At 42.0% G+C, this 26,401-nt stretch overlaps 1 protein-coding gene across 5 annotated transcripts in view; it reads left to right on the forward strand.

Moving 5' to 3' along the window:
- Window positions 1-26,401, forward strand: part of NFIA (nuclear factor I A) — a 246,013-nt gene that overhangs the window by 126,890 nt on the left and 92,722 nt on the right. For all 5 annotated transcript variants that reach the window (XM_054384297.1, XM_054384299.1, XM_054384295.1 and 2 more), the window contains exon 3: window positions 7,576-7,641. In XM_054384297.1, coding sequence (XP_054240272.1) covers window positions 7,576-7,641 — 66 coding nt within the window. The remainder of the gene's footprint in view (window positions 1-7,575; window positions 7,642-26,401) is intronic.

A 26,401-nucleotide genomic window follows, 5' to 3' on the forward strand; every position in this document is an offset into this window, starting at 1 on the left:
TCCCTGTCCTTTCCTTACAGATGTATTAGAAAGATGCTATCTAGCCTAGGAAGGCTGGTAAAAATATTGATGCAAGACCTATCGGAAAATAATGTCATTTCCATTGGCTTCAGCTCAGCTCCAGGAAAATCCACGTGCCGCTTCCTCCTTCTGCTGCAGCCACGCATGGTTGTTTGCGGCTCTAGGCGCCGTGCGCTTCACTCTGGGATTACAATTCCTCCCAAGTATCCCAGCCAGAAATTAGAAATGAGTGCTACCGCCATCGCTTGTCTGACCCTTCCGTGTCACCGTTTCCCTGACAGCCACAGGAAAAGTAGGACAGTGCATTCCCTCTTCGGCACCTTTGGCACGCGTGCTTCCTCCAGAGATGTTGCCACCTCTACTGGTACATGGCTTATGAGTGTCCGGCCACTGTCTCATGCAGGCAGCGGAGCGTCCAGGGGCTCGGGTTGGGACAGAGCCCTTCATGGGCAAGGATACCACTCTGCTGAGATAGTTGTTGTGGTCTAGGGAGAAAATGTATTTTTTTAATTTGCTTCATGTCTGGTGGGCTCTTCCCAGGCAGAGGAGCTGAAGAAAGTGAGAGGGGCCCCTCTGCAGGGTCTTCCTTAAGGCCATACCTTACTTTTAGACAGTTGTCATTATCTTTGTCTAAAGGTCATGGCTAAATTGAATAAAAGGAAAGCTGTGTGTTCCTGTCAATGCACAATGGCAGTATTGACTTTCCTAATCCAGTTTGCTGAGGGGTGAGAGAATTAAATTAGATATCTAAGCACAGAAATTGAGAGCCTTTGAAAACAAAGATAAGGGGACAGCCTGTATTTTCCTTTTCCTGGGATCTCTGGGCTCAAGATTTTGCAGGTGTGTCATCTGATCCATGGCTTGCATCGATCAAAACTGTGCCAATGCATATTTAATTAGCAAGGGGACCCTGGATGCATTATGGCCATCATCCCTATATTGAATGGACTGTCAGACTTTCTGAATGCTTCCCCACCCCCCTGCTTCGTTGTTTGGGGAGCTTCTGCATTTTGTCTGAGCAGCTAAAAGTTTCTTTGTTTTTAGCTGGTGATGCATACAGCACCACTGAGGAGAATACAAACAAGTAAAGTCCTAAAGTGTTTATTTTGTCTAGGAAAAAGGGCTGAACCAATTTGAATCCTTTGGGTAACGGATTTTTGTATCTCTTGGAATTTAAAAAACACGGTCACATGTTTACTTTAAGAATATTTTATTATAACAAACAAAATCTGTGCTGTGGGATTTCTTAAGGAAGCCTTTGACGACAATTTGAATTAAGTCAAAATTAACATTTGCTACTGCAAAGGAATAAATAGAAAATGTTCCAGAAATGAATCAGTAAGCAGGAATCAAAGGCTGTAAACTGTTTTAAAAACAAACATTTAGAAGTGAATCAAATACTTGTTTGTAATATCAAGGAACAAATATGGGAATACACAGATTCCCCACATTCTAGGCTATCACACGATAGCAGTAAATCATTTATGGGCTTGTGAGAACAAAGAAAGTTGATTTAAAATGAAAACATTTTGATACAGCTTTAAGGGTCTTGCAGCCTCTCGGTGAAGTTTTACATTCTGATTTCCTAGGAGGAGAAGAGTAATGAAGAATTTCAGTGCCCAACAAAAAAGTTAGCCAGGGAGTTGTGGAGATCTTTGTTTGCATCTACCTTGGTACAAAGCCACCCCAACAGGCAGAGTGTTGCCTGATAAACAGATGTAATACACAAAGTCTGCTTACAATACCGAGCAACAGACTGTGGGCACATGTTTTGGGCTCATTCAAACTCATCAGCATAGTCTAGCTAGCTGTTTTGTTGCTAGTCTACTTACGGGGTAGCTTAGTAGCGTCTTACTGGTGAAGTAACAAGGAGGGGTTCTTTGCCACAAAAGTTTTGTGGCAAGGGCTCCTGGGAAAGTAATTTGCATACATCTTGTTACAAAGGCTGACTACTTCCTGGCTTAGACAAAGTGTTGCCTGATAAACAGACTTAACACACAAATGTCTGTCTGGAATAAACAACAGCAAGCTTTGATTTACATTTCCATTATCAAAGATAATCTCTTTCCCAGTGTACAGGAATTAAGAGTCCTCGCCTTACAAAAAAAAAAAAAAACATAATTAAAAAAAAAAAGAAGAACCAACCAGGCCAGCACTGCAGGGATTTTACCACTGCAGAACCTCACTGGAGAGCTGCAGGGATGGGATGGACTGTACAGGGTGGGGATGAAATAAAATTGGAAATTGGGTAGGGATATGTGCATGTGTGACGGTGAGGTGTATGATGATGAAGCGCTTTGAACTCCCTATAAAAGTTGACTTGAAAGTGATGGCTGGAGTTAAACAGCAAGCCAGGCCTTCCTTAAAAGAAATAGTCGTAGCCACCAAAATAGCTGTAAATAATAGTTGTGGCATATATGGAGCAATCCCTATGTGTTTATGTTACAATGCATAATGAAGGGAAAGTGGGGGTAAAAAAGCCTTAGTCCTGGTGCTGCTTTCTGTTTGTAAATCCCTTAAGCTCACCACATAAGGCTGTATATAAAGGAAGCATGATTTAGAAATTTTTTTCTTTAATAGATATAAATCTTTGGTAGAATCCCTGCCCAAAATTACAGATGAAATATTACATGAACACAACCCAGCCATATAAATTTTTTATTACAAATAGGACTCTGAAACTTGAATAAAATATGTCACTTTATTATACAATATTCTCCCCACCCACCTGCCCAAACCCGATATGAATGGAAAATTTAACTTGGGCACTTCTCTGGTGCTTCTGCGAGGTGCTGGGCTGGCAGGGGAGGAGAGGGAACCTGCTTTACTTAGCTGCAGAGCAGGATCAGCATGGGCAGTGGCAGAGCTGCCTTGCTCATCTGGCATCGCTGGTCATTATTTTCTCCACGACGTAGGGATCACCTTTACTGCTGAGAGGACAGATGCATCTGCACCTCAGCTAGCATGCTGGCTGCTAGCGAGGGCTCCCTTTCTGGTGGGGTCTGTCTCTACCTAGGTGAAAAATAATCTTGACGCCCTCTAGTTCAGTTGGTGCAGGCCAGCAGACAATAAGACTGGTTCCTACAGGTCATTGCCACACCAGGCTGGATTCAGCAAGCCCTGGAAAACACGGCACCTTGAGAAAATGCTACTGCCCAAGGAAGTGTTTCTCCAAAGTCAGGTAGCCATGAAGTTGTTTAGCACTGGGGAGTGCCGTGACACTTATAGCTGGCTTTTTTGGTGGAGGAGCATAACAACTCTTCACCATGTGTGTCATGGTCTACAAAAAAGAACAATATTGTCAGTCTGTTGACATTGGTCCTGTCCACGGGCCAGACTTTCCTGGGAAGGTTTTATTCTTTCCAAACAATGGAGAGCTCCCTTCCAGCGCTGCAAGCCCTGCTTCCACGCAGCCACCGTGCAGCCCAGCTGGAGCTGCAGCTGAAAAGGGAAAATTGTATCTTGAAAAGTCCAGAGCTTCCATCCTAGAGCTAAAGGTCCTTGCCTGCATGGTCTGAGATCAGGCAGACCTGGGTCTTGGGCGTAAGCATCTTGGTCATGCTGGTGTAGCACATGCTTAAGAAACAGATTCAAAGAGGAACAGAGAGCAGAGGCATAGTAGGAAATGCTACTTCAGGAAAATTAGTCTGTTTTGTTGGAGGCTTTTTCTTTATCCCTTAATCATAGTTGATTCTTGGAAGTAGAGGGTAAAATAGCTTCAACATGCTTTTTATCCTATTTCCTCATGATTATGGTTGACATCAGATCTCCCTGAGCCTCTCTTGTCCAGTAACTGGGACTCCAGTGTACATACTCACACAAACTCTGGCTAGTGCAGGGTTAAAAATTCCAACCACTAACTTTTCTTTAACTAAAAAAGCTCCCAAATAAACCCCATTGTGCTATTCAAAGTTAAGCTTCCTTAAATATAAAACTAGATTCCTTGGTGATTTTTTAAATTTTTTGTTTGTTTGTTTTATTTTATTTTTTTAATAAATCAGCAATCCTAATAGTGGTTCCTCACCATAATATTTCCAACTCCATCTGAAATCATTTAAATCCTCCCCTTAATAACATGCACTTTATTGTAATATACAGATTCTTTGGCTTCCTACCAGCCTTAGCTTAAGGCACCAATGAAACTCGTTGCCGCAGGGGGCCGTGGATTCAAGAGGGGCTCGCATCTACTGTATATTTTGTTTTGTATGTTTTCCAATGGCTCTAATTATTGCAGGTGGTAGGATTTAACTGGCAGTGTTGCTGCTAAAGAAAATAGGCATAAAGTGTATATTTTTTTGCTGAGTAGCTATCAAATATATAGAAAAGAGAAAATCAAATGAATTGTTGAACTGCTCTATAGTAAGTGATTTTATTGATTTAATGCAAATGCCTATGAAAACAATCTTCCATTTATATTAATTATGTATGGGCAAAAATTAATTTATTCCTCTGGTCACCTGTTTGGCTAACTGACTCAGCAGGACATTCCCCCTGCCCTCATAGCCAAGCCCACAAAACACTAAACATTCAGAAAACTCAAATGTTAAAGTTTCCATGTGCAAACCAACAAAAAAGCCCTGACAGGATACTGCCAACGGCTGAAAAAGCAGAGAGCGAGCGGTGGAGGCTGAGCAAGACTCTCTCGTCCTAGGCAAGACTGTAAAACACAACAGCTCTGATTTTGCCAATCCCTTAACCATGTGGCGGCACATTTATATGTACCGGATCATCTGCGGCATCTGAATAAAATCACAGAAGCAAAATTCTGCATATAAACATTTTGGCTAAGTGCCTTAACTCAGTCTTCTTATCCGGGGTTTCCACAAGATGCCACCTTGCATAACAATGCTGAGCATACGCTTGCCCAGTGCATATTTTCGGTAGCCTCCCATGATCTGTACCGCCGTATAGACCGCGTTTAATTCTGCCTCGTCCTACATTTATTGCCCTGTGCCTCTCCATGAGGAACAGTGCTTGAAGCCTTTGTTGTCTTTTCATAGAAATTGATATTTAATTTTAGCAGAAGGGTAGGTTACAGGAAAACAGAATTAGGAAATAGGTTTTCACAGTAGCCAGAGTGATAAAAGAAGTAAGTTAAGTTTCAATATGCAAACAAATGTCCTATGGCCAGTAGAGTCCCTCTTGTGCCACTAGCTTTGGTGTTGGGAAAAGAAGAACTCCACACAAACAAAAGTACTTTGTTTCTCAAACTCCAGGAGCAGCTCAGGCTCTGTGCACTGCCCACTGGCTGCGGGGCTGTGCTGGGGAGCCAAGGTGCCAGGCTGGGGGCTGCCAGCACCAAGCCCAGCTCCTGCCGCTGCCACCGAGCTCTCGTCCCTCTCACTGCTGCGCTGGGTTGTTTTAAATTTTGAAAGGAAAACATGCTTTGAGTCCCATATGTCTGCAGTAACTTTTTTATATATATATATTTTTATGGAATTCTGACCCTCCTTTAAACATAAAACCTGGGTGATGGTTGAACCATGGCTTGCTGGTGGAAAAGAGAACCCTAATAAATAAGCAGAAGCCTCCTGCCAGCCCTGTAAGATGAAGTCTGTTGAATGCTGACTTTGAATGTTAGCTAAATATTTTACATTCCTAGTATTTTACCCTTGTTTCTACCTTTGTGGTATCAGAAACATGAAACTTCTTGCCAAAATCTAGTGTCCAGAATATAAGAGGGATGTGTGTATTGCACAGCAGTCTATCTGCTGTCACTGATTTGAGCTTCAACTAAAGAGAATTCAGAAGATCAATATTTAAAACAAAATTGCAGAAGTGAGAATAATTTTTTTTTAATTGAGCTTCACTGGAGGAACTATTAAAAATAGTAAATAGAAAAAGAGAGGCAATGGATTCTGGACACACTGCAAAGCATTACTTTTTAGGAGAATTTCTCTGATTTTAAACAGAATTATCAAGACTGAAGCTTTCTTTGTAAAATATTCTAAATGTTCACAATTTCAAATTTATCAGAATTTGGTTTGTGAGCACTTTTTTTTTTCCACTTGTAGATTTTAATATATACAAGATTGTCCTCTAAGCTTCTGAATGATACCTAATGAATATAGTCAGCAGGTAAAAAAAAAAAACCTGAATATTTAAAATAGGCATTTTCTTTATAGTGCTCTGAGGTAATTAAAATCTTAATTTGCTTAAAAGCAAGGAACCTTTTTAAAGCAATAAATTAGCATTGCTTGACCCAAGGTCACTAGTAGTACTGCTTCTTCCAGCGCTATTAATACCTCAAAGAAAAAGAAGGGGTGGTGTTATCACTCCATTGCAATAGAAGTAAGATTTTCAATTTAATCACAGTTAAGTGTCATGACCTTTTGATCTCGCATTGACTTCGCACTGAAATGTGGTCAGATTTCAGACAGCTAATTCTAAACTCTGGCAAAGTCAAGGTGAAGTCAGAGAATAGGTTTGCCATGATTGGGGGTGGTTTTGATGCAGTAGCAAGTGGGTTCATTTCCTAAGTTTTGTTTCACAGCAAAGACTTTTTTGATGGGATCAATAAATTGCAGAACGACTTCTGAGGAATAAAAAAAAGGAAATTCCACCCCCCCCCACCCCCCCCACGATTTGTATTAATTGCAAAAAAAAAAATAATTTGAGGAATTTTTTTCATGCAGGTTATTCATAGATTTGTAGAATGGGTTGGGTTGGAAGGGACCTTAAAGATCATCACTTTTTTTCCCGATTCATAGTGATAGAAATAGTTAAGAAGGAAGATACTATTTGACTAAAGCTCCTGCTAAGGGTAATTGTTGAACCAAATCTTCTTCACATAAAGGAGAGTTAATAATGTGTATAAAATGCAAGCCACTCATATTTACACATATCATTTTACAGGCCATTTTATTATTTTAGGCAAATAAATTGTGTTCTTTGGAGAGTGTTAGCTGGGAGCTTGTAGGACCCACTATTTGCACAAGTTCTAAAGCAATTCAGCAGGTATCTGGTCTCATTTGTACCACCTCAAATCAGGGGCAACTCCATACATTGCAGTGATCTCCTGGTACCGTAACCACCACCAAAGTACATCAAAAATCAGCTTCTACCAGTTTTGCAGATTTCCTTCCAGAAATGTGTAGACAACGCTCACCACGACTCTAGTGTTGCTTAGTTACCTTTATATGCCTGCTTGGAAATATGTTTGGAGACTTACTATGTGTTGGATTAAGGCTCTGGTCTGTATACATCACAGAGGCTGCATTTTAAAACACATGTAGGAGAGTGGTTGAAATATGCCTTCTTTAAAAAGAAGGATTCTCAAAGCTTAATTTCTGCTAACACACACACACACACACCAAGCACTCTGTATAGTGCTGTAAACAAGATTCTTTTTTTTTTTCCTTTTTTTCTTTTTTTTTTCTTTTTTTTTTTCCCAAGTGAAAATATTACCTAGGCATGGGACTTTTGCTTTATCATGTCCTAGTGCAACACTCCTGTCCTTAGTTTGTACTCTCAGCCTTTTGAGGAAGTCTGGCGCCTCTGATCTATTTTCCACAGCAGACCCTGTAATTTTTGGCTGTATTTTATGTTTTTCAGATTCAAGTCAATCTGAAAGTCCCAGCCAGCCAAGTGAAGCTGATATTAAGGACCAGCCAGAAAATGGTAAGTTCTTACCTGCTGCTCCTGCTTTGGGATATTAAAACAGCCCATATTTATAAAGATTTTTTTTCCTATGTCTAACGTAAAAAGATTACTCAGAATAATTGACATGGGATATCTACAAATAGCTCATGTATTCATAGTAAAAATGCTACCATTTCACTAATCTAAGGCAGCATTTGTTTCTCCAGTCCTGGAGAGAGACTTTTTCTTTTTTTTTTTCCCTTAAAAATAATTTTAATTAGGGAGATGCCATTAAAAAGCCTCCTGTATGCAGCCCTTATCCTTATTCCTCCATAGAAAAGGCTTTCAGTTCCTGGGCCATGAGTCATGACCCCCTCGGCATGTGTACTTCACGCTTTCGTTTTTATCTATGTGCTTTTAACTTCCTTTTGTTTATTGATGCTCTCACACAACACACTGAAGTACCTAACAACTTCCAGTACGTGGCCAGCCATCATTTTAGAGTGCAGGATCTCCGATAGTCCTGCAAAACAAAATGGTTCCTTTGAAATACGTTTCTGCAGACCCGTTCGGTGCTGCAGAAATCTGCTAAACAAAAGTGAGCAGCAGCAGTCCCAGAAATAGCAGTGTCAGGACAAGAGTGCTCACCTAAAAATGTACTCACTGCTCAGGCAGGTATCCACTGCAGGGCTGATACAGGAGAGGCCAGCGTTGTATTGTGTCATCAGCATGCTATAAAGGTTGTAGGTACTATGGGTCAGCAGGTCAGGGAGGTTCTACTGGAGCTTGTTGCTCTTTCTCTGTGTGTTTGCAGCACCAGCGTTTAGGTGGCAGTGGGTTGTGCTTATTTGGAAGCAGTAGCAGGACTGTGACTTTGGGGAACTGGGACAATTTTGGAGTAGAAGCAGTAGCAGTAGTTTCTACTGAGTCAGTGGCTTGCTTTGTAAAGCAAAAAAATCGTTCAAGACTAGCACATTTTTGTAGGGACTATGTGTGAAAGGATATTGTGTGTGTAAGGCTACAGCTTCTCTTCCTTTCAATGATCCTACTCTAGCAGGAGGGCTGAACTAGATGACTTTCAGAGGTCCCATCCAACCCTCAACCCTTCTGTGATTCTATGTCTAAGTAAGGTAGACCTCAACAACTTTCCGTGGGCCTGTCAGCAACTGAGTTTTGTTTTACTGCTTATATTAGGACTTAGAAACAGTGTCTCCCAAAATGAAAGTGAATATTAGTAGTAGTTTTTCTTGATTTTTTTTTTCACTCCATAATCAGATTTTAATGTAAGACCTAGATGTTCATAGGGGATCCGCTGTACCAGAGTCTACTGTGCAAACATGGAAAAGAGAACCTGTGTGAAGAGTTTATGTTTTCAAAACCTGTCACCATTTCTGGGATAAGCAAATGCACATTGTACAGAAGTAATGTACCTATAGTAACAGAGCTGAGGATTGGCCTTTCACAGAGCAACTATCTGCTTTTGCCTCAAACCCCTACCAGCTGCAGATGTGTTCAGTTTGTGTTTTGGGGACTTCATTAGCAACTAAATAAGCTCCAAGTGGGAGTGAGGTTGAAGGGCTGCATTCACAACCAGGCTGTATTTGGATTAGGGTTTCAATGCCAGACAGAATTAAGGAAAGAAAAAGAGATTTAGGTACATAAACAGCTTTAAAATACTGGCATGTATCTTCGGACATAGAACATAGGGCTCATGAGGTTGGTAAGAATTTGGCTTTTGGGGTTCATGTGTTTTCCTCCCACAGAAATATGAAAGATTTCATTATTTTGATGGATTTTGTGCTGCTCTTCTCTAAACACACCATCTCAAAACATTCCTGTCGTTTCTGAAAGACGGTGCCTAATTTCCCTTATCAATCCTGTTCACAAACTCTAATTTGTAGCCAGAGGATTGTGAGGTTAAAAGAAGAACTGGAACTGACTAAACTGTGATTTTTGTTCTGCCAATTCTGCCTTTTTTTTTTTTTTTTTTTTTTTTTTTTTGGTAGGGAATATGTTGCCTGTGTTTATTAACTCATATTTTAATTCAGAGTGTATTAGGTACCAAACATGTTATTATTTCATGTTTAGAAAATACTCTTTCACAGCTCTTAAACTGCAGTTCTTCTTACCCTGCAGTTTCTTAGTCTTAAGGAAACCTGTTACTCAACAACTGCCCTGAAAAGCAGCAATGCCAGTGTTTAATAATGTAAAAATGTCTAAGAGCCTAGTGAAATGAAATATCTCTGATTTGGAGCCATAGTCTTCCTTGTAAAACAAGCTTTGAGTGAATTCTTGAAACTTTACTGGTGATCTGCAAAAGGCACTTTTTTTTTTTTTAATAAACAGGAGAAGATTTTTAAATTTTTTCTCAGTTTTACTAAAGGGTAATTTTCCCCACCCTAGCAGAACTGATTCTGCACCTTTTGCAGTGCCTGTGTGGGAGATTTTCTCTCATACAAATGCATCTAACAAAGACTGTTGGCCCTAAAGGGGTTGCTCCCCCTAGGCAGACGCTGAGCTCATTCTTAGCACATGCAGCCCCCAGCTTGCAGTGTACCCTGTGTGTAGATCAACACAGATCTGCAGCTCTTATCTACTGAACGTGAGGATGAAAGCAAAACTGCAGGCTTCAGAAAATGAAAAACTGCACACATAGAAACAGACACAATAAATCATATTAACTGTGTTGTTCTGCACTTGCTGTAGACCCACTTCCACAGGGCCTGATCCAAATCCCTCCGGAGTCAATGGGAGTCTCGTAATTGATTTTACTGAGAGTGGGAACGAGCCCGCACAGAGAGGAATTATTGAAGGAAAAAAAAAAAGTCAAAGAAAAATAGTGTTGTGAATAATCTTATTCCCACTGATGCTAACAGGGGAATGACCAGGTTGAGGGCAGCTTTGGAATCATTTGGCATGCCTTTCTGGAAGGCACAAAGAAGTGTATCGATTAAGTACTACCTTTTACATGCATGCATTCCTCCATTTTAAAAAAATAAATCTTTAAAGGCCTTGTGAGGGTTATACGGCCTCTCTACTTGCCTGTTAATATCCTTTCTGTTCCACTCCATAAATTCTAGAGCTATTTATTATACACATATATTTTGCATACCTTGAGTAATGTAGGTTCAAAAGGGTCAACTATACAGCCCTGAAAAAGAAGGCCTCCTACTAGAGATTTTAATTTATCATCCTAAATTGTATGTGTTATTTTGGAAAGCCTGTATGTCTAACCTTCATTAAAGTGAAGTTCATGGGAAAGAAAGTTTTTCTTTTTTAGAGGCACTCCTTTTTTTTTTTCCTAGTGGGTTTTATAGCTGCATTTTCTGGAGCAGAGTCATCACAAACAAGAGATGATGGTGACATCTTCTGTTCTCAGTGGTGGCTTTTAACACCAACTCTAGTCTTTTCTTCAGCCTTCATTAAGCCAGAATAAGTTTTCAGGCAGACACTTACATAATCACTACTGTAAAAATTTACAGAAATTTTTTTTTTTTCTAGAGAAAGGGAAAGATACTCAGTGTAATGGTCATGAAAAGCAAACATGCAGGCGAGATAGGGTTCACGCATGCATGCATGGTCCAAGGTCCAGATATCTTGTCGTGGAACCAAGGGTAAAAGCTAACGTGTAACCAAATGGTGTGCATGATGCTGCTGTCTCAGGTCCATTAGCGTAGGAAAATGCTTCTCAGGGAGAGAAAGAAAACCCAAAGCTTGTTTGTTTGTTTGTTGTGTGGGTGAGGGAATTTGCAGGAGGGGTGATGAAAGAGACCAGCAACTTCAGTTGAAAGGCAGGAGCATGTTCGATGTCCTGATATTTTGCTCAAATGAGGTTTTTTTCTGACTAGCTGGGTGGAACACCCGTGTGGAAAATTCCCCAAGTTTGTAGTTGCCTAATGGTATGTAAAAGCTTCATTTCAGTTGGCACCACAGAGTGATTTTGCAATTCACCCAATGAAAAAAAAGTTACTGATTTTAAAAGCTTGTTAAATGCACTGGTTTGATGTTGTATGTCATAAACAAACTAGTTTGCAGTGAACTGAGGATGACAAAATGGCTAGTCTGAGGCAGTGAAGTGACTGCATGCCTGGGGATCAGGAACAACTGAATTCCGAGCTCAGCACTGCCATGGACTCTCTCTAGGGCTTTTATTCTATCTTTCAGTTGTGGAAACAGCTATGGGATAGATTTTCTTTTTGTAAGTAGGATTATTTTCAACTTTTGTAGGAAAACTTCTCAGTCTTTTAGTCTGCAAAGTGGGGATATTTGTGATTCTAGCCTTCCAGAGATTTGTTGAATGTTAAAAGTCAAATCCTGCCTTGCTCCAATTGGTGAAGAGAGGCAAAGGAGGGGTGTAGCACAAACTGGTTAATAATTGTAGCACAGCACTGTGTCACTGCTGTCAGTAAATGGATGTCAAACATCCACCAGGCAGTGTTTGTGTTTAATGTGGTGGTACTGGTGAATTAATAACTGAAGTGTAAAGGTGCACACAAAGTGTGCCGTGTAAAGCAGGAGAATGCTGTGTCACTTTCTACAGATAACTGATGTCTCTCGAGTATGTGGCACTGTGATTTGATAACTCTAAGTCGGTAGCACACCACTTTAATTGTAGATCAGCAAATTCTTTTTAAACAAGTTGGTAAATTCTCCCATTTCAAGCGACAAGACAGCATTCATTATTACAGCTGATTACAAACATGTGCCAAATACACTGCTCAAAACAATTTCTGTAGAAGGAGATGCATTATCTAAAAAAAAAAAAAAAGTTTAATGCCCAAACCAAATGCTTTTTAGTTTTAATGTATTCTTGCTGCTTTGAGCTGCAAGTGCCTTAACAGCACTGCAGGAAATGAAAGGCATATTGTTCTTTGTAACATTTAAAAAAAGAAAAAGGCAAAACAATGATGTACCGTAACTCACAGAACTCGTTTTTCAACCCTTCAGTAATTACACTGGACTTGTAAATATCATCTGTGATTTCTTTGCTTAAGTAGGTCTGGACTTGGGTATTAAACTTTAAGGAAAAAAAAAAAAGTGAAAAGGTTTAAGTATGTGCTTACTTTTCCATGCCTAAAACATAAAGGAAGAAATTCTGGCTGTTAAGCTGTAGGGGAAAGAGAAGGCCATAGTGGGGAGATAGGCAAAGAGAAGTTCCCTTCTTCTCCAGGTAAGGCTGGTCATGGCAGGCCTAATACAGCTTTGGCTGCAAGGAAGGAAGGGATTATGTGCAACCTGGTAAAATGCAAAAGCAGCTGGTGGAAAGACCTCTCTGCCTTAGCTAACAGGCCACAGAGTCCAGCCTGGTTTTGAATGCTTGCCTTCTGGTCCCAAACCCTGGCCTTTGTGGTTCATGCCAGTGAGGTAGCTCCAGCCAGTGGAAGGCAGTGCCTGCCTGGCCTGAGGGGTTAGGCACTCTTCTTGAATGCAGAATTTACTCTTCAAACCCTCCTTTCAAGCTGAGATTGGCAGAAAACATAACTGTTCTTTGAGGCTGCCCCCACCACTCAGCTACACTGTAAGTAGAAAGTTAGCTGAGAGACTCCAATTCCTTCGACAGCCAAGTTTTTAACTTAGCAAAACCAGACTGCCTTCCAGGGGCATTCCTTCTGCTCAGGCCATGCCCAGGCTCACACCTCCACTACTTCAGGTGGAGGCCAGCTGCCTCCAGGCTCTCATCTGCAACTGAACTTGATGCCAACCAGCTTTACACTTACTCACCAAGTATGTGCTGCAAGTGCAGCAGGAGTTGAGGTGTCTGAGGGTCAGTTGTCCTTGGATAGAGGCCCTTTAATTCCCAGCTGGGGAGTGCAGGGCGTGAGCAGTTCCCTGAAACTGGTACTGTTTGAAAGTACATGGTCTCAGATGACTAACATTCCTGAAACACCTCATTTGCAGCAGATAACCAAGCCTTGCAGAGAAAGTTTTCTATCAGTTACAGCTGCAAACAGGGTAATACAGTAATGGCAGCTTTTATTAGTGTTCTTGTTCATGGTATCATTTGCATCAGAATCTTACAAATGCAAGAAGACTCTCTTCTCTTGTTTACAGAGTAACACCGAGGAGTTATCACAGCCTGAGGGACTAATCTAAAATTAACTTTCCTCAGAAAAGCTTAAAAAAAAAAAACCCATAGCATTTTCAATAAAGAATCTCACAGCTGACACTGAAGTCAAATCTCCTGGTGATGTCAGCTTGTTTGCACCTTTGTAACTTGCCAGGACCAAATTCTGAATGAATTTGCACCCTTATGGATCGTCTTCTGCTGGGTACAGCAATGGGGAACTTTGTCCAGGCTTGAAAGCTCTGTCCGAGCAGGAGAGCCCTGGTGGGACTGGTTTCTTCTGCCTTCCTACAGGCTGGACAGAATCAGCTGTCAACTTTAACAGGACCTATCAACTGACAAAGGTCTGATGAGGTCCAACCTGTGTTTCATCAACCCCTGAGACAGAGTGCATGTAGGCAGTTCTGAGAGCCAGCATTTCCCAAAGAAACAAAAGCAGATATGTCTGGTTATAAATTTAACTTATGTGTGATTTAGTCTTGCATTTTTTTCATCTTATTTCATTTCAGATAGATTCCAACAAGAACTAGAAATATGGTATTTTAAACATAACAGTCTAGAACCAGAACTTTACAGCATCCAGCTGTATTTCCCTGCCAGTTTCATGACTATCAGGAAAAAGCATCTGAAAAATTAGGAAAGAAATCACCATTTCCCCCCTATATTATCATATTCTCATTGAGGTACGTGCTCTAAGTCAAGCGATTTTGTGGTCCAAATTGTGAGGTACGGTTACACCATTTCCAGGATTTAGCAGGTCCTCTGCTAGGCTCAGTATTTAGCCTGCTTATCCGTAGCTGGCACTCTCCTGAGGGGACCCTTGGTTGGCAACAACAAAGGGTGTTGCCTGTCAGTCAGGCAAGACAGGTGGTCATCACTCAGGGTCAGTTCTGCAGACTCTGCTGGGGCTGAGTGGAGAGCCTCTGTCATCAGTGACCTGCAGTGTTGGAGACTTGAGGACTGACAATTTTCGGGACTTCAGTTTTCACTGCTGCTAGCCGTTAACCTTCCCAAGCAAAGCATTTCCACAAAAAAAAAACCCTCATCCAAGGAGAATATGACAGGAAATATTCAAAGCACGAAATGAATGCTTATAGCATGACAAAGCAGTGCTTGAAAGACATGAAACGTTCATTACACTTGGAGTGGCTGAATGCTGCAAAGGAGGGGAGAAATACAAATGTGGTTAGAGTTTATGTTTTTATTTCTCCATATGTGTGTACAGGAAAAAGGCAGTGAACCTTTCTGCTGGACAAGGTGCATAAGTACAGCTGCCATTATTCTAAGTAATTTCAAAGTAGATTTTCATTCTGTTGCTCCGTTCCATTCCTTCTCGTGTATATTTATCTGCAAGGTAACACCAAGGGCCATCTAGAGGGCAGCGTGGAAATGGGATGGCCAGGAGCCCCCTGGTAGATAGCTCCTATGCTTTGGCAAAGCAAGATTCCCTCCCTTGCTCTGCCAAGGCTTTTCCTTGCCCCACAGCAGTGCCAGGTTGCTGCCCTCTTCTCATGACAGGCAGCTTTCATGCCATCCTCTTCTACCTTTGCATGTTGCCTTGGTGCTACTTTCAGCCAGTCTTCTAGGGTGCTGGGAACTGTGAGCAATCACCACCTTTCAGTATAAGCAGGGTTTTTGGATATGTCTTCTTGAGAGACTTGCTGCTTAATTAACAGCTGAGAGTTGTGTTGTGTCAGAGTAATTGCTACTGCAGGCTGAAGGATGCTTTTGAATGCTGCACTTGCCCACCAATAAGCTGAGCACATAGGGAAAGAAGTTTATTTGTGGTATGGGCATCACTTTCATTTTCCGTCCAGTAGAGAGGGAAGTTTATTAGTGGGAAGAGAATGTGATGCCAAGGCCTAACTTGCAAAATAAGACCTCAAAACCTATCTATTTATCTTTCTAAGTAAGAATATCCTAATGCCTGTAATGTAAGACAAAGGGAAAATCTTACTTGCAGGAAAATTGCCTTCCACAATAACCAAGGAAAAAAAAAAAACAAACCACCAAAAACCCCACAAAACGCCCACACCATAGCAGCATGATCCAAAATGTGAACTTTTTACACCTCCCCAATCTCTAGGTTAGGCTTCCAACCAAGTGATCTTTTATTATCAACATGATATACCCTTGACATAATTTGGCGCAGTAAAGCTTCTTCAGCTGAACTCGTGACTTCATTTACTAGATCTGATGAAAGTTCTGTGAACCACGGTAAAATGTGATAATTAGTAGTTTAATTCTTTTAAGGTGTGCGTATTAATTGAAAAGGCTTGAACTATAAATACAGGGCCCGGGGATAAAAGCACACTCTGAAATCAGTCGCTTATTCGAAGTATTCATTACTTCACATCTATTTAGGTAGTGTCTCTCTGCAGCAATGCCAGTCGGCTGTTGAAGTGAGTGGGAGCTCTCAGAGAGCACAACAGCAAAATCCACCCTGGCTCACCACTGCTCTCATACAATTGGAAGCATGCCCTGGCCAAAATTGTGCTCACTGTGGTGAGCGCTGTGGTAACCACTGGAAGTTAAAGGCATGTGCTGGGAGCTGTGCTCTGCAGATGAGCTGATGAAGCGTTGGCTCTCACTATGCAACCTGCAGGAGACAAAAGGGACAAGAGGGTGTTTGCCAGCTGCCTCAGCACCCTTCTCTCCCGCTGTAGGTGAATGTGGTGATGAAGGATGGCAAACTGCCCATCCCCAGCACCTGAGCGGCAACCAAGCTCACCCAGAGCATCAGAAATACACCACATTTTGTGTCCCAGCCAGCCAAGGCCTTCATAACAAACCATATTTTTCCTCCTGCTTACACACTTGTCCTTCACCACATTTAAGACCATCAGCACCTAAACCTCTGCTGCTTCAGCCAGAGCTTGGTTCATTCGGGCGTGAATGTCAGAGTGTAGCGCAAGGACAGCGCTGAGAGCTGCCATAAGGGACCGTGCTTTCTCGCTCGCACTCACATGCTCTTTTGTTCTGATTTCCTGAGCTAGGCAGGAGGTATTCTGTTGACTCTAGGCCTTTCCAAATGTATAGATACACTATGGAAATGTAAGTCGTTAATTCACACTTTCCTCTGGTTTCTGTGTGTGGTGTAGTGCCTGGATGAGTCATACCTGGCTTTACAGGTACAAGGTGATTTTCATTCAAACGTATTCTAGCCTTAATACTCATGTTTGGTTCACACACTCTATGGGTCTGCGTGTACTGCAGATCCATGGGTTAATCAGGTACTTTCCAGGTAGCCTTAATGTTGTAAAGCTGAAGTTGTGTACACAAGGAAAGCAATGCACATGAAGAGCAATGCACAGCTCCTGGAATTCGTGTGCTGGACTGTTGCTGTTGTCAGAGCAGGGCACTTGCATGGGACCAGGCTCCCAGAAAAAGCCTTATTGGTTCTACAGTGAATCAGGTACTATTTTTTAATTGAAGATACTGCTTTTTAGTTGCCAAAGGTGCCAGATAGGAAATGGAAAAAAAGTTTGCAGTGACTCTCAAAAAGCTGTGAGAGGAAAATCCCCTCTGAAGCCTGGCTGTAGTGTGACTGAAATGGAAAAATACTAGATCCATTTCTTGGAAGGTGAGAAGGAGACTTTTATTTGAAATGGTTCACAAATATTTTCCCAGGATTGGCCTAGTGAGCATGGCAAAAGGGGACAGGAGGAAGGTGAGGCGAGCAAGCCACACTTGTAAACATGCTCCTTTAGCTCTGCTATTGTTATCTTGCACACAAAGGGCACCCCAAGCTGTTTACAGCACTTCATGGTATTAGTTTCTGCTCCTTTTCCTCCAGTTGGTGCCATATCTTCACTTAGGCAAAGTTTTTTGTCTGGGTTTGGTTACTGTCTGAAGTTTTTGGTGATGGGATTGTAGAGAGGTGCCAGTTGATTAAATGTGCTGCTCACTACTTGCATTTCATGTCTGCTGTCTCAACATTTTTTTGTTAACCACCGCTGCAACTGAAGAAAATGCTGAAGTTTGACAGTTGGGAGTTACTGCCGAGTATGTGCTGTAAACCATATCATCTCTCTGCCTTCTCCCTTTCTCCCCCTCTTGCTGAAACCAAATGATTTATAAAATGTCTTCACATTCTTGAGTGAGTTCACACCATCACCTCCAGGCACTGCACCGAGGAGTCTTAGGAGTGGATGGGAAACACAGATCTGATAGCTGGTATTATTCTCTGAACAAGAAAAAAAAAAAGGGCTGATTAAATTTAAAGGAGAAAAGTTTCCTGCTGTGCCCCAGAGTAAATCTGTAGTCAGTGAAGCACTTTCTAGTAAACAAGAGATGTACGTGGTTACAGAGGTGTTTTATTATTACACACTGATACTGTTTTCCATTTTCATAAGATTCAATTAATGCAATCACTTTAGAGTGTCTCTAATCATTACCTCCCACCCTCCCTCACTTGTACTTGAAGCAAGGGGATCCGTTGCAAGCCACGCTCTGGCACGAGCCACCAGCACCTTGCTTCTGCTGCTGGCGAAAAGAAGCACAAGAAAATGACAGGTTTGCTACCAGGGATACAAATATTTTCCTTCATTCTCTCATGGTCAGCACCCCAACCCCTGGGCTCACTGCCATGTGACCCCCCCAGTCCACTGCAGCACTGGGTGACAGGGAGAAGTGGTGCTTGGGTGCAGTGTCTTAAAAACTGAACCAGCGTTCAGAGTACATGTCAGCATTTTCCTACTATGCTTTAGCCAGGCCCAAGGATGTCAACAACATCATTCAGACCATGATGGGCCAACCCCACCTTCTCCCAGGACCATGAGGGAGGAATACATCTTAGGTAGCTTGTGAAACTAGATCACAGAAACTCTAGACCTCTGTCCCTGTTATTTTTCTAATTCTGTTCCTTACTCTTAACATCATATCTGTAACAGAAGGTTCTTTGACAGATGCATCCCCATCTGAAAACCTGCTGGTGTTTGGGGTTGTCCCCACCTGACCAGCTTTGCAGTGCAGACCACCTGCAATTTTCCCACATGTTATACCTCAAGGTCCTTAAAAAAATCAGGGAATTCACTTTCAGGAAATTTCCAATAGCAGAATGCAGAGAGCTGACCATGTCCCCCATGCCTTGCAGAGGGGAGCGAATTTTTTAGCGTACAGCAGAGCATGTCATAGCTGGAGCTGCAGTAGGAAGGCAAGAGGTGAGAAGCAGGAGTGGATGGACAGCAGCTTGATAGGCTGTGGTGGCTGTGGTTTTGATGCAGGAGGGGAACCCCACAGGTTTCTGTGAGAAGCTTAGATACATGGTATGGTAGTGGCCCACAGCTCAATTTAAAGCAGTAATAAAAGGGGCTGCAAAGGATATGAGAACTGCTGTGGAATGAAGCAGACCAGTATTAGTGAACGCAGATTTCTGCCTGTCATGGCCATGAAGGATGCATTTGCAGTAGGTCTGGGAGCCGTCCACTGTTAGGAGAGAGAAGCAAAAGATCATCCCCTGTACAATATAAATGTAAGTTGTTATTACTCCTATTGCTATGTCAGCCGTAAACTGTTCCCACGAGAACAGAGATGCAACATCATTGAAAAAGAATGTCTTACTGTGAAATGGGCAGCAGAGACACTGTGGCATTATTTGCCGGGTACTGAATTTACCTTGGTGACAGATCATTATTCCCTCCTGCAAATGAACCAGACAAAAGGCCAGGAACACAAGGATAACTCAGCAATACTTGCAATTTACAGTCTTCTCAGTTTCAAAACAAACAAACAAAAAGTAGCCAGATATAAGTGTAAGGCTTAGAAGAGCATAGCATGTCAAAACAGATTGCCTGTGGCAAGATACAGGGAGGAAAGTAAATTTTCTTTCAGGTTTATGCTAACATAGGTAGTATACAGACTGAGGCTTGGATTTCATCCCACCTAACATTAGGCATTAAAGTGAGACACCAGCCATGATCCTAAAATCCTCACTCTCCCTCTGTAATTGATGAAGATACTGGTTCTTCTGGGAATTCCTCTCTCTCTGTTGAACCCCAGGGAGGTTTAAAACAGAGATGTTTTAGGTTAATACTGTAATTGCTCTGGACCTGAGATTCTGCTGCTACAGGAAGTCACCCAGCCCTCTCCTGCTCATCCTGAAAAGCCAGAATAGACAAAGAAAGAGTTTTCTGCAAGAGCAAAGGTGGATCTAGCAGGGCACATTGACATTTTTGAACTATTTCTTTGGGGTAGAAGAGCGAACAGTGTGAACACTGCCCACGTGTACTTTCTTCCCATTCTGTTTATCTTTTGCCTTCTACAAAATGGGAGTTTCTTAGATAAATTATCGTTTTAGGAAAGTGTTTATGTGCTCTGTGGAAGAATGTGTCTAGGGATGGGCATACTGGCATCAAGAACTTCCTCCTCAACTCTTCTAGTGAAGTTATGTTCTAAACTGCCCAAATGAAGCCATTATTCAAAAGTAAAAATGTTCTGTTCCGTTTCTTGTTTTCATTCTTTTACGCGTCTGGGGACTAAACTGCTGTGAAAAAGAGCCCATTCTCACAGGATGTCTTGCCTAATTTTGCAGACAAGAGAGGTTCAGCCATTCCAACCACAATGAGACAAGAATCTGAAATGTTGGGATCACATCCATCCTGAGTTGAACTCTGAGTCTTTCAAAATCCATCCATCATTATTTTTTCCTTTATTTCTGTATTTCAGTAATGCAAGCAAAGGAGGAACGGAGAAGAAATGGATGTTTATGCATTATAAAGCATAATGGATGGGTTTCCTTTTTACCTGAGTTGCTTTAGTTTAAAGGTCCCTGTAAGCAGAATTTCTTTTCCATTTTCATTCATTCTGCATGCTAAACTGCCACCAATCAGCAAAGGGTCTGTCTTTCATGTAGAGTCAGTCACAGTACAAAGTCTCATGCTTCACATGCAGAGTACTGTTAGGAGTTACCTGATGGCTGTCACTGATGAGACGAGCCCAGCTTCTGAGAGTGGTCCATATTTGAAGTCCTAGACCCTGTGGTACCTTCAAATTGTCCCAAATACAGGCAGATGGGACATTTGACATCAAGTACTCCACCTCACAGCCACATTTCTGCATCCCTATGTATCACACTGTGCTACACAAGACTTACTGGGGCAGTGGGAAGTAAGAGGTTCTAGAGAGGGAAAACTTCTCCCGTGGGAAGAGAGCTGTGTGAACTCAGCTGATCAACCCAGCCTCTAGCAAGAGTTTCATCCCACATCCTCACCTCTGTACCAAAACAAAGCTGATGGAGGCAGCCTCCTCTAGCAAGACATCCCACTACTCTCATCTCAGTTCTTTGAGGCACCTGCCTTGGAACCACCACATCTGCCACACATGGGATAACCACATGAAATTAGATAAGGACTAAGGAAGTCCCTCTCAGCCCCTTCTGTTTACTTTGTTCATCTTGAATCCCTCACAATACACTCACAATTAGTGAACTCGGAGGCCCTCTTTGTGCTACAGTCTGAGCAGATTACACAGAGAAAATAAATTCAGTCTGTGTTCTGGCCTGACCTTGGCCTGAACCTGAAAAAGTGAACGCCCCTATCACACCAACATGTGTCTGTAGAAGTACAGTAAACACGAATGGGGGTCACTGGCTCTCTCTGTTGTACAGTCCCAGGCCAGGAGTCTAGAGTTTTGGGCTGTCCGCCCAAGTGCTTGTTAATAAATGTCCATTCTTAGTCTGTAAAGGAATGTAGACAGGGCATTCTGCCCTACAAAACACAACCTTAGAATAAAACAATCTCAGTCATCATACAGAGATCTGCTGTTGCTCTCCACATCCAGCAATCTCTTCCCACTGGACTTCTGCTGCTAGTTTGGGACTTGGCTGGGGGAATTGACCCACAACTGTGGGTTCTCCACCGCTGTCTGTAAGTGCAGTTGCCTGCCTATCCCCAAGTGCATCAGTCCTTGGGAAGTCAGTCATTAAGTCTGTGGGGTTTCCTTCTCAATACTTGGAGGAGACATAGACCTGACAGAGGCTGGGCCATGAGCCAGGAGAGCCTGGGTCACACTGGGGGAGGTTGTGTTGGTTTTAGGGGAGTGCAGTACATTGCAGTACGTTCAGTCTCCCAGTGGAATCAGTCAGAGGCAGATGAGGGGCTGAGACATTCCTTGTGGAAACTCATCAGTGCCTTTGCTAGTCATTCTTTTGCTCTTCTCTGGAAGTGTCCTGTATAACTCAGGTGAAGTTGTTGCAGACCTTGGTTGCCACCCAATGATTCTGTACTTGGTGGAGGCTCTTTATTCTCTGCTAGCAGGCAATGTGGACAACCCCTCCAGTTCCCAGACCTCAGTATGCAGTGCCTCTGTGGAAAGGATGATGCTGCACTGGGTGTCACTACTTTCTGCACAAGCCCAGACTTGTTGAGTACATGATGTTTGCCTACAGTGGCCTAATCTACATCCAGAAGCATCAAGTTTTGTGCTCAAGCTCTTGTGAAAGCTTGACACATCCCCAGACAAGTATTACTGTGCTTCCAGACCCATCCCTTTCTGCCTTGTCTGCCACCAGTGTATCAAAGTGTCAGAGACTTATCTTGGTCCCCTGCTGCCCAAGGTGAGGAAGGCCAAGGATAACTAACAGTAGTAGAAGGCAGCCTACTTGGAACAAAAAGTTGTTTAAACTAAGAAATTATTTTTCTCTACAAAGAATAGGGGAGTAACAGCCTTCTGGAGAGAAAACTCCAAGCAATGCAATGGAGAGGGCAATAGGTAAATAGAGTAACATGGTTTCCTTGAGGTCTATTGTGAATTGAAGTTTCCTCATGGGTGATGTCAGCAGAGGCAGTAGATGAAGCAACTCTGAAAGGAGAGGAAAGTGTGGATGAAGCAACTCTGAAGGGAAAGTGTGGAGAAAGGTGGAGCTGGCTGATCCTTGTGACTTAGCTTCCGTGCCCAGCATCCTTATTTTTGTGTCACATTTGTACTATCTAATCTCCAACAGATATTTCTACAGCCTCCATTATCGTGGTGTCCAGCGACAGTCTTTTAAAAGTGCCTTGGTGTAAAGAGAAAGGAGTGCCAGGAAGGGAGGATGAGAGGAAACAGCTGATGAAGTTGCCAGGGTTTGTGTCCATATCACCCAGCAAAGCAGGGTGGGAAAGCTGCCTGCCCTCACTTGACCCTGGCCCCACCAGCTCCTCCTGGACCCTGGATTTCTCTAGAGAGTTCTGCCACGTATTCAGAATATGTGAATTATTCTTTGTAACTAGAAACTAATGTGTACATTTAAAAAACTAAATCAAACCCAACACCAACTTTTATAGCCCCCTAATTCTGCATCCACAGGGTTTCAGGTTCCCTCAGTTCAGCCCCGAGCATGTCTGCAGAGTAACCTTGGAGGGTGCACTTAGCTACCACCGGCTGAGGGAGGGTTTTATAGATTCTAAAGTAATTATAGTCTAGTTGTATAATTTATCGGTGATACACTAAATAAAAGTTGATATTTACACACAACGCTTACTTAAACTTCAGACTTATTTTCAAGAACCTGCATACTTCTAATGACTGTATATCACAGCTCTATTGAGGAGCATGGTTTTCATGCAGATTGCATTCTCAAGCTCTGTTATTAACATAAATGATCCCACAGCTTTATGTTCAGGACTGATTTTTTTTCCAGGGCATCTGAATCACCTTGGTATTTCATTTCACCAGCTAAAAATTGTTTTTAAAATACCACTTTTTTTTTTTTTTAACTTGCTGGATTGTGGCAATTAGAAATCACTCCATGTTTGCTAGGAACAGAGAGTCCAGCAGAGCTGAGTGTTTAAATATGATGAATAGTGTTAGGAGCATAAACAAAATCAGATGCGTGTCGACACTTATCAAAGTTATTCTGCTGCTCAGAATGACTGTTTATGATACTTGCTTCAAGATAAACTTCCTCAGAACATGATGTTACTGGAAAAAGAAAAATAATTAAAAAAAAAAAAAAAGATCCACTCTGAGAAATGTGCAGGTGACACAGTTGAGTCAGCAGCTTGCAACAGTGACACAGGCTTACGTTTATAAAAATCCCCACTGAACTTTTTGTCTTCTGCCTGCATATGTCACAGCCTTAAAATCTGTGGCCACAAAAAGTGTCCTGTTTCTTCTGTTCACTTGGTAGCTTTTTAAACTAAGAAAATTAACTAAAAAAATTCCCACCACCATGATGAAGAGGTAGATTCCTGGGCTTAAAAGTCTTTCATAGTCACAAAAGTTTACTCTTCCGTGTGTCAGTAACTTCTTAAGTGTCAGTATCTCCAATGACCACTGATATCTCCAGGGAAATGATAAAACCAGAAAAATAACTGCGGAAAGCAGAAAATCCAAAGGGTTTAATTACCGAAATGCATAAGCATCCCGGCGTTCATAGGTGGAAAGTACCTCATGCTGTGTTTGAAATATCAACTGGATTTAAAAGAAGGCTTTGTGCTTCACCATGGACCTTTCTTAGCCTCCTGCAGATGGCCCCTTATTGCTGAAAAGAGACAGGACTTGTGAGATGGGGAGACCTCCGTGCTGCTTTTTCCTGCTTCTCTAATCCTGCTTTACACCCATGAAGGACTTCAATTCTTAAGCCCTCACCCTGTTTCTCCTAAATATTAAAATTATTTTCCTGAGTGTCATACCGTATTAAAGCAGAATGAAAATGGGTTTAACAGTTGCTGGCATGGGGCTTCTGTACAGCATGTGTGTCACAAATCATGTCACTTTTCAGCAATAGGGCTGCTGCCAGCGGGAGGCTCAGAAATGCTCATGTTAATCAAAAATTTTAATTTCAAATCAAATTGACAGTTTACACATGGTGAGAAATGCTTCTCACCATGTGATATTTCAGTATGCTACACTGGGCAAAATGGGTGCACTTTCCTGTTAAGAATTTTGACTGCAGTATCTGCAAATTTATGGGTTTCAGTGTATTGGGTATGGTGAGTAGTTGATCTAAGGGAGCCCCTTGGAGAATAGGAGACAGAAGGGTTTTCATGCAGCCTGGCACTGGAGAGCTGCTGTTGGCACATGCTGCTGGAGAAATGACAGGTATTCAATAAACATCACTATGGTTAAGAGGAAGATTTAAAGGAGGGAGGGGCTGCAGTGCTATAAACAGGATTTGAAACAAATGTGCTTATTTCAGTCCGTGATTAGTCTGAATACCTAAGTGCTCCAGACCAGTTTTTAAATATCCTTACATTTATTTTCACACTGATGTTCTTCACACTGCATCAACAATAATATTTAGGGCATTAATAGTGTAGCTAAATTCTAATCTGAAGTAGTGTAAACCCAAGTAGACTCTGCATGTAACAAGGCATGCTCCATTGGTGTAAAGACCAGAATGTGACTACGTGTTACACTTAAAGCATCCAACCCCATCATCAGCTCCTACAAGCCCTTACTTCTGCCAGCAGCTTCCTAGAAGCCAGTGAACAAAATTCAGGGGGCAAGATTCCAGTTGATACTTGATGAGGAGTAAGAGGAGCAAGGACAGTTGAAATATGTACAATCAGCCTCAGACAAATGAGTAGTAGGAAGTGATGTTTTCAGGCTGCATCAGAAACATGATGCTGACATCAAAAAATGACCAGCTGAAAAGAAATGATCCTTACATTATTCTCTTTAGGAGGCTTTACAGCTTTCCAAGGGGTCCTGAGGTTAGTGCCATGCCTAGCTTGTCACTTCAGGGGCTTTTATTTTAAGAAGGCCTTGCAGGGGGAAAGGAACAGGGAGAGCAGTACCCACATTCTCCCATCTCCCCTTCATGGGTAGTGTATTTATCATTTTCCTGCAAGGGTGGGAGGGTGGGTGCCTGTTGCTGGCAGCCTGGGAAGCACCCTGCAGCAGCACATGTTGTCAGCATCCCCGGGAGGCTCAGGGACCCCGGGTGGTTCCTCTGAGCTCACTTGGACACTGAGTCAAGCTTCCAACTGTGAAGCCGAACTGGCAATATCACACAGACCTCAGAGATCTCAGATGTCATTGCTCCTGTAATCAAGGTTGATATGAAAATATGAAGATAAATAACTCTTTCATATTATTATTTTCAGGGAGGCAGACTTTTCTCTTTATTACTCTTTTTCTTGTTTATAAATATTCCAGAATTATTATCCCAGGGTAGATTTCATTTCATTTACTTTGCAAGGCTTTTGAGGAGGCACATTATTTTATAAGCTGCCAAATGAGTATGACCATTTGTAATGATTTTTTCTTCTACTTTTCTCTAATATTTGCTTTTTCGATTGCGGACCTGGAAAGGAATATGCTAATTTAAGACATCTGTTGTTTTTTTCAAGCTATAGGCCCCTATTGATATTAATGCAGTTTATTTGCAAAATTTGGTAAGTGGTAGAGAGGGAGATTCTAAATTTTAATCATTGTATCAAAAATGGTATTTCATAGAATCATTAAGGCTGGAAAAGACCTCTAAGATCATCAAGTCAAACCATCGGTTTAACTGATTTCTCACCCACATGAGTACCAAAAAGTACCCTATGACGTTAGGAGTCATCAGAAATGAAAAAACACACCAAAAACCTTAAATCGTGCACTGTTTTCCATTCCACATGTCTTTAACATGATCTCAAAGGGCTTTGGATGTTTCAAGAACACCTTTGTCTTCAAGAGAAAGGAACTATCCGAGTGCTCTCCACTTGGACAGGACCTGACATGATTTATTCCAATCTATGATTGGGTCATTAACGGTAATAAGTTGCCATTAATTCCACTATCTCTGCACTTAAATGCAAAATGCGA

The sequence above is a fragment of the Indicator indicator genome, chromosome 10 (assembly GCF_027791375.1).
Source record: "Indicator indicator isolate 239-I01 chromosome 10, UM_Iind_1.1, whole genome shotgun sequence".
NCBI lineage: Eukaryota > Metazoa > Chordata > Aves > Piciformes > Indicatoridae > Indicator > Indicator indicator.